Source organism: Octopus bimaculoides, chromosome 19, assembly GCF_001194135.2.
Source record: "Octopus bimaculoides isolate UCB-OBI-ISO-001 chromosome 19, ASM119413v2, whole genome shotgun sequence".
In the NCBI taxonomy this organism is placed as follows: Eukaryota; Metazoa; Mollusca; class Cephalopoda; order Octopoda; family Octopodidae; genus Octopus; species Octopus bimaculoides.
Genome location: NC_068999.1, coordinates 54,140,286 through 54,153,751, shown reverse-complemented (window position 1 = coordinate 54,153,751; position 13,466 = coordinate 54,140,286). Strand labels below are relative to the sequence as shown.

Below are 13,466 nucleotides of genomic sequence, written 5' to 3'. Positions count from 1 at the left end.
TATATATATATATATATATACATACATACATATCAACACTTAATATAGACAGCAGTGTGCAATGTGTTACCAAAAAGGAAAGCTATAAAACTGCTCTAATGCTTTAGTCAAAGCACATGATTGTACACATATATACTAACAGGGGCCGTAATCACCCGAAAGCACCTGGATGATTACAGTCCCTGTCAGTATATATGTATACAATTATATATATATATATATATATATGTGTGTGTTTTCATCAGAGTAACTCAAACTAATAGGTACGCGCTCTGAGTACTTAAATTGGTATGCCACTAAAATTCCAGTTTCAGCTGCTGTTGAATGTGATTTTGTGACTGCCGTTCTGAAGCGGCTAGAAGTGGCTTCTCCTTGAGCAGGTAGGTAGGTATTAATTAAAGATTAAATCTGTATAAATATGTATGTATGTATATATATATATATATATATATATATATATATATATATATATATATATATATATATATATATATATATATATAATATATATAATATATATATAATATATCTATAATATATATATAATATATATATATATATACACATACACAGACAATCAGTAGCTGATAACTAACCTTTGCAACATGCTGTGTCATCTTATGACATAAACAGTTATGCAGGTAAGCAAGCAGTTATAGTAGAATGTCAACTCACATCCCATTTTAGCACTTTTAATAATGGTAAACCACTCCCAGTTTCTGAATTAATGGTAAACAGTTCTCCCCTCATATCGTTTTGAGTTAATCATGCATTATTTCATAGCTTTGAACTTTTGATGATGCGACAGTTTATTTTTTGAATGACATTGTAAGGTAGGTGGGAGAAGTTGGATTTGGTCAGTTTGAACATGAAACAAGATGGATATTTGAGCCAGATATGGCTGGTTTAAACGCTGAAGGGTTAAGTGTGGTCTCATTGCTTTAAACAACCTTTGTTGGAAAATGTACATCTTCTACACATCTCTCCAAGTACCATTTGCAAAACTCCACTTCAGTCTGGATTATCTTCATTAAGAGCATGGACTATTCTTGAAATGTAACCTTTTCACTGACAGCACTTCAAAATGAGTTGGACACTTGATTTTGAAATTCCTATTTTACATCTTGCTTGCCAAACAGATTTTCTTGGATTCTGGTAATACGTTTCTAGTAACCTTCTTAGTTTGTGGAGCTAGTCATTGCCCACAATCTTCTGGAAAATTTCTTGTGGACATTCTCTATCTACTTCAAACTTGTCTCTAGTTCAAGTGATGGTAAGTCACATGAGTGGATTGCTTTGAAACCCCCTCTTAAATTGTCTTTGCACTTCGCATTTTCAAACTTATGGTAGTACTTAAGGATAATTTTCCTTCATTACTCTGTGTGTGTGTGTGTGTGTGTGTGTGTGTGTGTGTGTGTGTGTGTGTGTGTGTGTGTGTGTGTGTGTGTACACCTATATAAAATGTATATACTTATATAATATATATATTCTTATATAATGTGTGTTTGCTAGCATATATGTATATAAATCACTCCGTGTTTTTAAGAACAGAATAATATAATCAAAGTGGTTAGATAAGAAAGACTGACCTTTGCATAGTAAGCAAATGATAAATATTTCTCAATGGACTTAAGGAGAAAACAAACACATTTTGACGCAAGCTTTAAAAGAAATTAATAAAAAGGAAAACAACAAAATTTGATGGTAATTTAATGAAGTTGCTTAGTTAAAACATTCTGCCATGTCATCCCATGAGGGTTCTTTCTTCCTTTCTTTATTTTATATATTGATTTTTATTTATTCATTTATTTGTCTACTTTTCACAAAGGTGTCATATTCACTATCTGTTATGACAAAGTCCAAACTTCTTGGTGGCTTTAAGATGTTTAAAAATAAACCGCCACATCATTCTTTATTGTGGACAAACAAGACTACTAGTTCATGCAACCTGTTTGTTCATTATTCTTGTTGTTGCTGATGTTGTGGTTGTTGTATTATTGTTGCTGCTTAGGTAATAAATCGATAGATTTGTTAGAGTGTTGGATGAAATGTTTTGTAGTTCTTGTAACCCTTGGTACTCTGAGTTTTTACCCAACTTTTATCCTTTCATCCTTTCAAAGTTGTTAGAAAAAATTTTTAATCCTGTATGATGTGTTGGTGGACTAAAATATGTCTCCAGAATTTAACCAAGCAAAGCATTATGACTGTTCAAAGTTTTCTTTCTATTGGTCTAGATATGAGAGACAACTTTCATAAAAACATTTAAATTCTTTCTTCACTTTTTCACTTCTTTCACAATTTTCTTCAAATTTCTCAGCAAGACCTCTGCGCTTTGAGGCACAAAGTCAAAATTTTTCTTTCTTCTATATTTGTAATTAGATTCTGCATTTCTAGTTTGATATCTACAGCACTGAAATTGTCCTTCTACATGGCCAGAATCCATTTATTGGAAAGGCTAAGCTGTTCATATACAAACTATACATACATTTCTCTAAAATCATTATCGGTTCCAAGCAGTGTTCTTGGGAACAAGAATAATATTTCAAGCCAGTAAAAATGTTAAGAATTCTTTCAACTGTTGGTAACATTGACAAAAATCTGTAGGGAACATTTGCCTAAGATGCTATGCACTAGGATTGAACCAGAAACCACATGGTTGCAAAGTACATTTCTTAATCATGCCACTAACGCCTAAGTTATTTGAAATATTTCATTTTTTTTTTTGCTGAATATTTGGATATATTTTAAAATATATTTTGTTCTAGCATATCTATATCACTTTTTCTTTCCATAAGGTTTTGGCTGTGTTTTCCGAATTGGGAGTCAATAAACCCTTGCATATTGTAGTCTTTGGAGAATCCCTTTTGAATGGTAAGTGAATTAACATTCTTGTAACCCTTGTTACCACTAGTTTCTTAAGAGTACAAGATTATTCTGCTTAATTCTTACTTTAGCTCAGTCTTCTGTATGCTGGGGTTCCACAGATACATTGATGCAATTTTTATATTTTTTATGTCAGAATTGGCAAACAATAACAGTATTTTTAACACATCTCCAACTAAACAGTCATTGATTCACCACCTTTTTTGATGAAAAAGTGACAGAGGTATGATTAACACAGAACAGAACAAATATCCCAAAGAGATTGTGATATTTCACTATAATTATTATGTTATTACTGTGGTCACAATCACCTGTACACTGTTATAGTAACCACCATTACTTCTTACATCGACCACCATTGTTATCTGTACACCATTATACTGGCATTAGATTTTGAGTATTACTTCTTTCGTTGGTTGTTTAGTTTGTTTTAGTTGTCGTGGCTGAGGCACTGGCAGAGCGCCATCTTCGGTGATCAGGCTATTGATATGTGTCAATAAACTCTGATGCAATTAACCGTTGCACAGAAACAAAGAACTAACAAGGCATCGAATATAATAGCAGTTGTGTTTTACATCCAGTGTTTAGCGAGGGATTTAGTGTCAAATTATTTGTTGTAGTTATTGTTGTGTACTAATTATAATGCAGTCATATTTGCCATTTGAAATACACATGCCATTACAATCAATGTTTTATTCAATTTCAATACTTAATTATATCAGTGATTAATAAGTAAGTCAAAGATGTAAGACAAAAGACTTAGATAATTAGGTGTGTACTTTGCTCCTATTCTGTTTACTGATCAGTAGAAATGCTTGACCCAATACTGACCCAATATTAACCAAAAGGTTAACCAAGGAGAACAAAAGAAAATGTACTAAAACACATGCAATCAGAATTTGAATATATTTTAATATGACTATCCTATCTACATATATGATCAGTATTTCAATGTGTTTTAATACTACTAATTCATGTGGTCAGTTATTTTACTATATTTTGATATTACTAAAGGTTAGAAAGCTCCACCAGCGCCACAGTTGCCAAGAGGGTGTCAACGTGAGCACCAGACTGCCTGAGGGACTAGTTGTGTGTGTGATGACAGCTTCTTCATGTCCTTAGATCACGAGGGTGTCATGCCCTCAAGTGGCTCTGTAAACTGATCTTTGATACTGCAGGGCTTTTCTTCCTGCTTACACTAAGTAGTTTTAAACTGAAAGTCAGTCCATGTAATCAGATCCCACTCTTTAGACTTGTAAGTCTGACTTCAATGGCTCAGCAGGCTAAGACAGCTGCAGTGACTAGCAAGCTGTAAGCTTTACATTGGAGAGGCCTTCTCCTAGATGTATTACCTTACAGGGCTGGAGAGCCCCACCTACCCTGAAATTGCCAGCTGGGTGGACACTAGGACACTAGGCTGCCTAAAAGACTCCACACCTTGATTTGCAGTCGAGGTTGATTCCCTTATCTTTTCCCTTTCCCAAGGCACTCACAAAGTAGTGAGAGTTTGTACTTGGACATTTTCCCATGGCATGCTAATTAACTCAAGCCTTGGACACAGAATAGATCTGGGAACAATAATGGTTAAGAGGTATCTCCACGTTTCTCAAAACCCTGGAATTCCCGACCCAGGGCCCCTACTCCTGGGGTTTGAAGTCATGCTCAGACATATTATGCTTCCAGAACCTCCAATTCATTGTAATGGGCAAATTCCACTCAAGGTTTTGGTTGAACTGAGGCTAAGGTATAAAATATTTGACCAATATTTGAAGTACAGCAGAACTGAACCGTCATTTACAGAGATGCACAGTGAACTTCTTAATCACAAAGTCATAACAACAACATAAAAATACAGCAACACAAAAGCATAGCAATAATCATGCAGCCATAGCAACATTGTAAGGAAATATTGGTTTCAAGTTCTGGCACAAGGCCAGCAGGTTTGGAGGAGGCAGTAAGTCAATTACATCAACCCCAGTCTTCAACTGGTACTTATTTTATCGACCTTGGCAGAATTTGAACTCAGAACATGAAGACAGATGAAGCACCACTAAGCATTTCACCCAGTGTGCTCACAATTCTACCAGCTCACCACCTTATTGTAAAGAAATATTGCAATGCATCTAGTTATGCCCTACATAATATATCTAAAGAAGAGGGAAAAATCCAGTACCTGATGATGCCTTTTCTAAAATGTTTGAAAACTGTAAGCTGCATCTATATACCATGTATACATGTCTATATACTGTAAACTATGTTTATACACCATGAGTAGCTGTCTATGCACTGTAAATCATATTTATATACCATTCACACATGGTATATAAATTGTAAATTATGTTTATATACCATGGTTAGATGTCTATAAACTACATGTTGTGTGTATATACCTCGTGAAGTCATCCCTTTATTGTTAGTTGTCTGCAAACTGTAAAATGTATGTGTGTATATATATATATATATATTTGAAAGCCTTTATGAAAATTACTTAATACAGTTTTTAAGTATGTTACTAAGCTTTTTTAAGAAGTTTTTTCCTACATATATATATATATATATATATATATATATATATATATTCATACATACACACCATGTGTAGTTGTCTATATGCTGTAAATTATGTTTATGTAACATGGTTAGATGTCTATATTTTTGTAAATGGTGATCAATACTTGTAAGCATAATTTTATGTCCTCATATCTATTTTAGATGGTGTCAGTGTGGTTCTGTACCGAGTTATGGAAAACTTCCATCAGATGCCGGAAATTACCGGTAAAGATGTAAGGTGATTCTGGACATTTGTCTGCTTTCTCACTAATGCCACCACCACCCTTACCATTATCATCATCATCATGACCATTGGTATTATGAACCATGTTACAGGGACTGCACACAGAACCAAAAGGTTATGTGTTCAAGCTATACTAGTACTTTAGTCAAAGATATACATTCTCTTGGTACAGACCTCATAGTATTTAGGCTAAAACAGTATATTAGTCCATAATATTACATAGTGTTATGTAATACTCAATAGTATCAAAAAGTATTATATAGTATTGTATAGCATTGTATCATATTAGATTATATTGACCATTGAATGGGAAGACTATGTTAACAACATTGATATACTAAAGGGAGCCGGGCAGATTAGCAGGGCAGCTACAGTCATCAAGCAGCGCCTCAGCTGGGCAGGCCATGGGACTCACATGGGGGAAAACAGGATCCCAAAGATATTCCTATTTGGGGAACTGAGCAATGGGGTATACACTCATGGGTGCCTTCTGCGACACTACAAAGACCAATTGAAGGAAACCAAAATTCCTGGGAAATGACAGCCAACCAATGCACTGAGGCAGGAATATATCATTTTTAAGAAATCAGAAGAATGAATATCAGAATGAAATCACATCATAGGAAAGACAGAGCAATCCAACTCCAACCAGCACCTACAATCCAATGTAATTCTTGCATTAGGCAGTTTAGAGCAAGAATTAGGCTTATTAGCCATCAAAATCCCCCATCATCCCCTACAGTACAAGACAGCAATCCCTGAATGACCAAATTTATACAAAGAGATAGAGGGCAGAAAATAAGTTATAGTATTGCAAATATTATACAGTATTGTGTTGTCATTATAGCATAATATTACTAAGAATGTATTACACAATAATACATTGTATAGTACAGTAATAGTATTACATAGTATTGCATAGCAATACAATTATGTATTACATCCTCTGAGGGACACTGAATAAGGTCTGTCTGCCTTACCTCATAATATGGCATGTCTAGACATGTTGTCAGCATTAACTTTAAGTTTAAACATTATGTCAGTGCTAGAAAGTTACCACTGGCCAAATTCGTCCATTCTATCATTCAGTCATTCTATCCTTCTACCATTATACCATTCCATTAAACACTCATTTGTGCTTTAATCATATCAATATTTGTTTTTGTTGTTGTATCTTTGACTGGTCTTTTCTGCTAGATTGGTTTTGGCTTCCTCAAGTTCATCGTTAGTGCTGGAGTTAGTTCTTTGATGGGTTCTTTGATTGGTATTTTCTCCACAGTGGCCTGCAAGTTCACCTATGTCAAACATGGTATGTTTACATATTCATTTATTCATAAATATATATATAACATATGCACACACCTATATGCATGTATGTTATTGTTATACACATGTTTAATTGTTATATATATATATATATATATATATATATATATATATATATATATATATATATATATATATATATATATATATATATATATATATATATATATGTATATAACAGACACACTCACACACACACACATACACATATGCATACATATATATGTATGGATTAAAACAGTTTTATTCAAATTGCTTGGCACTATAAGTTTCAAAGTATGATGCTTATCCTCAGCCATTGGGAATTTGAATGAGAGATGAGTTGGAGAAAGTTAGATGGTATCACCAGTAGATGGGCTGTGATTGGTCAAGAAAGGTCATGCAGTATCACAGTTTGATATTGGTATATATATATATATATATATATATATACATGGGTTGGACAAAATAATGGAAATACCTAGTATCATAATTTTGAAATATCTATAAAACCATCAAAAGTTTGTTTATTTTTATGTTTTTTTGATTTATTATTATCGTTGCTTAATATGTTTTACTAATATTGCTGTTTCTTTTAAGATATCATCAGAAAAAGGTAATTAAAATTCATTAAAATAACAGATCTATCGGACTTTCAAAGAGGTCAAATTGTTGCTCTTATGGCAGGCGCTAGCGTAATGGAAACAGCCAAAATGTTTGGTGTATTAAGAAGTACTGTCTTGAAAGTAATGACAGTCTTTGAGAAAGAGGGAAAAGCCTCCTTGTCGAAACAAAATTCTGGAAGAAAACCAAAACCTTCAGATAAGGACTGTCAAACTTTTACACAAATTGTTAGAAAGGATCACAAAAGTACAGCTCCCAAAATTACTGCAGAGCTTAATGACCACCTCGAGAACCCAGTTTCCACAAAAACTATTTGCCGGGAGCTACACAAAGCTGGATTTAAGGGAGGGCTGCAATCAGAAACCCTCTACTTTCAAAAACAAACGTTGCAAAGCGTTTAGAGTGGAGTAAAACCTACAGAATTGATCCCTAGAGCAGTGGAAGAATGTTATTTTCTTGGAGGAGTCATCCTTTACCTTATTTCCAATCACTGGCCAAGTATATCTGTGGAGACAGCTAAAAGAAGCATTTGACCCAGGCTGCATTCTTCCAACTGTTAAACATGGAGGAGGATCTGTGATGATCTGGGAAATCTGCTGGCCCAATAGTTTCCCTTCATGGCAGAACTAATAGTCAAGACTATTTAAGCATTTTATCTGATCAAATTCATCCTATGGTTGTGAAACTGTCTCCGGAGGGAAATGCAATATTTCTAGTGAAGCTGAACATCTTATCTGGCCACTACAGTCCCCAGATCTCAATATTATCAAACATTTGTGATGCATTTCAGAAAAACAAGTAAGGAGTCAGTATCATCCATCATCATCATCACTACAAGAACTGGAGACTATTTTAGCTGAAGAATGGACAAAAACTCCTTTGGAAGCAATTCAAACTTTGTACGAGTCCATACCTCATAGAATTCAAGCAGTAATTACTGCCAAAGGCAGTCCTACCCCATATTAGAATAAATTTGTTTGAAATTTTAAGGTGTTTCCATTATTTTGTCCAACCCCTGTATATGTGTGTGTGTGTGTGTGTGTGTGTATGTGTATATATATATATATATATATATATATATAGTTCAAAAAAACAATAACAAAAAAACAAAAAAACAACAAAGTGAGGACGTGATTTGGATAGTATTATATATATATATATGCGTGTGTGCATGTGTGTGTGTGTGTGTGTGTGTGTGTGTGTGTGTGTACATAACAGTGACAAGATTTTATATTCATATTTTTTTGTTCCTGCTGTGGTATGTTATATCCAGTAATGTTAACACAATGCCCTACATTTGCTCCTCTTTTCCTCTAGTGTTGGAACCAGCCATCCTTATAATTTCGGCCTACCTGTCCTATGTCTTAGCTGAGTCATTTGAATTGTCAGGAATTATATGGTGAGATAACTCACTCTATACTTTACACATTTCTCAAGATATTTATATTTTGGAAAATACTCATACACACCATGATATGTCTATATATACTGTATATTGTATACATCATGGTATCTACAATGAGTCATATATACTATGATATATACTATATGTTATAGATACCTCAATGTATGGAATTGTATCATGCATGCTTTATATTATGCACACTATGGAATGTATAATGTATTATTTATGCTTTATTCAGTACACCCCACCTTATATACCCTGTGTTATATAAATGTATTATATATACCATGATATGCACAATATATAATACATGTTCTGTATTATACATACAATGTTATCTACAATGTGCTATACATGCTTTATATTATACATGCTATGTTACATACAATGTGTTATACATGCTTTATAAAGCACGTATCATGTTATATACACTATGTTATATGCATTTTATATTGTATACACCACTTATATGCACTGTTATATATACTTATATTGTATGCACTACCTTATATACTCTGTTGTGCATGTGTTATATGAGGCTTACAATCTTATATACACTGTGTTACACATGTTTTATGTTATATATATTCTGTGATACAATATTATACATCATCTGTTATATGTTCTGTTATACACACCACATTGAATAAAAAGTGTAGAGAAATAGCAATTGCTATGATTTTGATGATTCCACTTTGCCTGCCTTTGCTGAAGTCACCACCGGAATCTGTAGATGTGCAGAAGTAGACTAGACAGCAAATTGAGTAAAATATGCCCAAACTGTCACATTGTATTCTATACAATTAACCACTGCATGCCATAGTATGCAATATAGCTAAGTGGAGGTATTTGACAATGTAGCTAAGTGAATGTATGTTGCATTTAGAACACCAGATGGTCAATGAGTTACATCTTGTCATTTGGGACAACTACAGGTGTACCATAGATTTGTTTGATTAATGCTGATCTGAGATTAAGCAATGACATCAACACATTATAAACATTATATTAAACGCATTATGTTATATTCATCTTGCTTTACGCTTTGTCAGTGAGATTCTATTTTTCATGTGTAATACTTATATTCCAGGTCAGCTTTGATCAAGTAAACTTGTGGCTCATTGGTAGCTGTCCTAAATGACAAGATGTATCTTATCAAAGAGAGATCTCTCTCTCATTTGGAGAACCTTAAAAGCTCCTTTAGAGTCTTGGAAATATTTTTTGGAAGTATGTTTTTACAGTAGCACAAAATGGTATTATGCATTCCAGGTTATTCACACAATCTTATCAAACTGTCTTGTACACACTCTACATTTTATACATAACATATATGCTGTTATACACCTCATTGAGTGCTACTGTGTTATATCATACATACATTATTATATATTCTATTTCAGTATGATTGTATGTGGCCTGTTCCAAGCTCAATATGCCTTCCACAATATCAACCCTAAATCACGAACTAATTTAAAATTCATCATCAAAACAATAGGGTAAGTAGAATCTTTTCATATCCCAAATTTTAAGAAACTTAATTAATTTCTTTTACCTCTGAATAAAATATCTTATGAACATCAGTACTTATACAGAGGAATTGTGGTAGTAAGTCAATAGAAGATGTACATCAAAACTTTTGATACTTTATAATATAACTACTGTCAGGAAATAAAACACGAAAAGAATGTAATGATACATATAATGTGTGTGTGTGTGTGTGTGTGTGTGTGTGTGTGTGTGTGTGTGTGTGTGTGTGTGTGTGTGTGTGTGTGTGTGTAAAAAGTGTGAGAGAGAGAGAGAGAAACATTACAATTTATTAATTGAATACACCCTCCTCTTCATACATGTAAACACAAATATACCCACTCACATAAAAAGAAGGATGTGGGATAGGAAGGAATAGAATGAGAGAAACACTGAAATGTCTGATGTCAAATAATTGATATCAAATCAGCAACACCAAATAGGTGGTACCAAAACAGCTGTGCTAAAATGTTTCATACCTGTAACTCTAACCTTAAACTATCTACAACCAGAGATTTTACTAGTCAAATAGTAGGTGAGTGGAAGTTTCAGTAGTGAACTAAATACCTGATGGTATTTGGTTACATTATGTGTTCAAATTTCACCCAGGCAGGACCTTAATTTTGGTTTCACATTTTGCCACAAGGCCAGCAATTTCGTTGAAGGGAGTAAGTCAATTACATCAACCCTAGTATTCAACTGGTACTTATTTCACCAAACCCAAAATAATGGAAGGCAAAATCGACTTCAGTGGTCAAAATTCCACTAAGCATTTTGCCCAGCATGCTAACAATTCTGTCAGCTCAATACCTGACTGGAGGCAGGGCTGGTTTGAAACCAGTTTGACAGATTTGCTCAAATTGGGCCCCTGCCAAGAGAGGGCCCTGCATACATGCTCAAGGATATCATTGTGGCTAAAGGTAGGACCTCAAGCCCTCAATGCTTTTTGGCCAGGACTGGCATACTTCAATCTTCAGCTTGTGTAGAATAAAAGGCCCCACTGACAATTCTCTATTTGGGTCCTGCACTTCTTAGCATCAGCCCTGCTGGAGGTACTCAGCAGTAACAATAACAAACACTAGCAACCACAGCAGCAACAACATCAATAACAGCAGCAGCAGCAGCAGCTACACTCTTGCTACAGTTTCTGTCTTTTGCTGTTGTTATCTTATATATCTTACATGATTTAACCATTTTCTTGCAGGCTGGCAGCGGAATTAGTGATATTCGTATTCTTGGGCATTTCTGTAGCTCGGACCAGACATGTATGGAATGTTGGTTTTATAATCTGGAGTCTGGTGGCTTGCATCTTCTCAAGGACACTGAGTAAGATTTTTGTGTCTCACCTCATAATATGGCTTGTCAAAATGTATTATAATTACTAATTAACATTTAGTTTAATATTATATCAACACCTGAGGCATCAAACTGGCACAATCATTAGCATGCCAAGCAAAATGGTAAGCGGCATTTTGTCTATCTATACATTCTGAGTTCAAATTCCACTAAGGTCGACTTTACCTTTTATCCTTCCAGGGTTGATAAAATAAGTACCAGTTGAGCATTGGGGCTGATGTTATCAACTTATCCCCTCGCACGAAATTGCTGGCCTTGTGCCAAAATTTGAAATCAATATTATGACAGCACTTGAGAGTTACTGCCAGCTGAATAAATCCACCAAACGTAAATACCTGTGACTTAGCAGTTCAGCAAAAAAAGACAGACTGAATAAATACCAGACTTTAAGAAAAATATAAGTATTGTGGTTAATTTGTTGAAGCAAAGCCTTCAAAGTGGTGCCCCAGCATGACCTGCCGCCCAATGACTGAAACAAGTAAAAGATAAAGAAACCCTACTGTCTTCAAAACAGAAACAATACTTTGAATGATGAAGTTCTAGATATTTGAAACTAAGGTGGGATGGTCACCTTTGGTCATAGATTAACATTTAACATAGGTTTGTTGGATCAGGGTAAACTTAGTGGTAAACAACAACAACTTATGATTATATAAAAACCTTAAATGATAAAAGAAACTTTAATTTCTTTCTTTCTTTTTTTTTTCTTCATCTAGTTACACTTGTCTTTTCCTATTTTATCAATAAATTCCATGGTGAAAGAATGAAAATTTTCTCTCTCAAAGAACAGCTAGTAATGGTGAGTATATTTTTTTGTTTTTAGTAATCTATTGGTCTCTAGAAAACCAGATATGCAGGACATGTCACTGAACATTTGGGGGATCTTTTACTTGCACTTCATATCATGGCACTGTCACATTCCTGAACTTGCAACCCAAAATTGACACTGGATAGCTTGCCCTGGCTTAACCCTCTATCATGTCAGTCAGGTGGAGAGGGTTTGTGAGGTTCTGTGATTTTCAGTTGTGCAATCACCAGTGAGACAGCTACCTGATGCCCAGTTAAGAGGGCACCACTAATGCAAACCCAGGTAAAGCCAACTGCTGGTGCAATAACCTCATGCAGAAGCACTGCTGACGTTTTTTATAGGCAATGGTCAGTGATGGTCTTCCTTGGTCATAAGTTGACAGCCATCGTCATAATCATCATCATCATCATCATCATCATCACCATCATCATCATCATCATCACCATTATCACACATACACGTATGTGTGTATTTATGTTTATACTAAATTCCTATATTTCTTTATTTCAGTCATATGGAGGCCTCCGTGGTGGTGTGGCATTCTCCTTGGCACTAGAACTTTCTGAGGAACATGTATCTCTACGTGGTATGTTCCTCACAACTGTATTGATGATTATACTTTTCAATGTTGTCATCCAGGTAAGAGTGATCGGCTTTCTACCAGAAGTTACTTCTGTCCTCTGTCCACAGTCATCTCATGAAACTTTATATATATATCATATATATATATATACATATATATCATATATATATATATATATGTATAT

At 34.4% G+C, this 13,466-nt stretch overlaps 1 protein-coding gene across 1 annotated transcript in view; it reads left to right on the top strand.

The window, feature by feature from the left end:
- LOC106875428 (Na(+)/H(+) exchanger beta) overlaps positions 1-13,466 on the top strand; it is a 61,102-nt gene that overhangs the window by 37,377 nt on the left and 10,259 nt on the right. The window contains exons 9-16 of the mRNA XM_014923576.2: positions 2,796-2,871; positions 5,596-5,666; positions 6,875-6,986; positions 8,924-9,005; positions 10,412-10,507; positions 11,740-11,861; positions 12,608-12,690; positions 13,210-13,338. Of these exons, the coding sequence (XP_014779062.1) occupies positions 2,796-2,871; positions 5,596-5,666; positions 6,875-6,986; positions 8,924-9,005; positions 10,412-10,507; positions 11,740-11,861; positions 12,608-12,690; positions 13,210-13,338 (771 nt within the window). The remainder of the gene's footprint in view (positions 1-2,795; positions 2,872-5,595; positions 5,667-6,874; positions 6,987-8,923; positions 9,006-10,411; positions 10,508-11,739; positions 11,862-12,607; positions 12,691-13,209; positions 13,339-13,466) is intronic.